The sequence below is a fragment of the Dermacentor andersoni genome, chromosome 4 (assembly GCF_023375885.2).
Source record: "Dermacentor andersoni chromosome 4, qqDerAnde1_hic_scaffold, whole genome shotgun sequence".
Classification (NCBI taxonomy): Eukaryota; Metazoa; Arthropoda; class Arachnida; order Ixodida; family Ixodidae; genus Dermacentor; species Dermacentor andersoni.
This window is the reverse complement of record NC_092817.1, coordinates 218,956,792-218,958,161: the sequence shown is the minus strand read 5'-3', so window position 1 is coordinate 218,958,161 and position 1,370 is coordinate 218,956,792. Positions and strand designations below refer to the sequence as shown.

The 1,370-nt window shown below is 44.3% G+C and overlaps 1 protein-coding gene across 1 annotated transcript; it reads left to right on the top strand.

Moving 5' to 3' along the window:
• The first annotated feature begins 458 nt into the window (after window positions 1-458).
• On the top strand, window positions 459-1,167 carry LOC129386639 (uncharacterized). Its single transcript, XM_072287708.1, has 2 exons — window positions 459-750; window positions 827-1,167. The coding sequence occupies exons 1-2, from the start codon at window positions 459-461 to the stop codon at window positions 1,165-1,167; spliced, it is 633 nt and encodes a 210-aa protein (XP_072143809.1).
• The last annotated feature ends 203 nt before the right edge of the window (window positions 1,168-1,370 follow it).

The window sequence follows — 1,370 nt, the reverse complement described above, 5'->3', positions numbered from 1 at the left end:
ACGCTTAAAAAGCCAACGCCGATAGTGAACCAGCGCAGTCCGGCGGAGTGCATAAGCGCGACATAACGCTCTTTCTTCGCTTACGTAGGTGAGAGCAACGTTTCGTAACTACTTCTGTGTTTGAATTTAAATTCTGCTCCGCTGGACTGCACAAAGTTGTGTTCACAATGTCTAGCAATGATTGCCTCGCGTGCCTGAAAGCTATTGCACCTGATAGCCAGTGCCTTCGTTGCAGCGATTGTGGTAACCGTTATCATGCCGGCAAATGTTCTGGCGTCACAAAGATTAACCTAAAAAGCATGTCAGTAGAAACGATCCGTATTTGGTTATGTCCCACGTGTGCAAACCACAAAACACGACTGACGAACGCTCAAGAAGGGGCTGGCTCCCAGCGTAAGAAGTTAATGGCAGACAGTGAGCAACCTTCTTTGGTTGACGTCATGTCGAAGCTTGACACTATGCTACGCCGTTTTGATGAGCTCGAAAGAAAGCAGGAGGAGCAGCTGGCTAAACATGATACCACCAATGGAAAACTTGAGGAGCAAGCATTAACAATACAGAGCATAGAAGAATCACTCTATTTGATCTCTTCCAAATATGATGAAGTGCTTAAAACTCTTGAAACCCCGAATCAAGAAGTAAAAGAGCTAAAGAAAAAAACTATGGACATGGAAGCTCAGCTGATAGCAAAAAACATTAGACTTTCTCAACTGGAAATGGAGGTGAATAGGATGGAATCCTATTCAAGACGTAATAATTTGGAAATTCATGGGAATCATGTGCCATGAGAGGGAAGACTTGAGAGCAGTTATAAATTCCCTTGCAGGGAGACTCGAACTATCCCTTCCCAGCATTGAGGAAGTCGGAGTTGTGCACAGGATTAAAGGCAAAGCAGATGCTGAGGCTCCCATACTAGTCCGTTTCACCAAGAGAGAAACAAGAGAAAAGTGGCTTGCAAAACGAAACATGCTGAAACATGAGAACATTTACATAAATGAAAATTTGACACATCTAGCCAAGAAGCTTCGATGGATGGCAAAGCGCCAAGCAACTGAAAAACACTACAAATATGTTTGGGTGCGAAACGGTCCTATATTTGTTAAGAAAATTGAAGGTGCCCCTGTTATTCTTGTTGAGAACGAAGCGGATCTGCGCAAGATAACGTGATGACTGAGATTGTGCATTCATTTTCTGAGTGGATGAAGATACGCCGGCAGCTCATGTCAGTTGAATCTTGTACATCATCATCATCATCATCAGCCTGATTACGCCCACTGCAGGGCAAAGGCCTCTCCCATACTTCTCCAACTACCCCGGTCATGTACTAATTGTGGCCATGTTGACCCTCCAAACTTCCTAATCTCATCTGC

What these genes read in the sequence shown, in the direction of transcription:
- LOC129386639 (XM_072287708.1), top strand. Translation starts at nt 459, where the DNA reads ATGCTACGCCGTTTTGATGAGCTCGAAAGAAAGCAGGAGGAGCAGCTG. An exon ending in GATGGAATCCTATTCAAGAC is followed by an intron (nt 751 to 826) that starts GTAATAATTTGG and finishes ATTCCCTTGCAG; the next exon opens with GGAGACTCGAACTATCCCTT.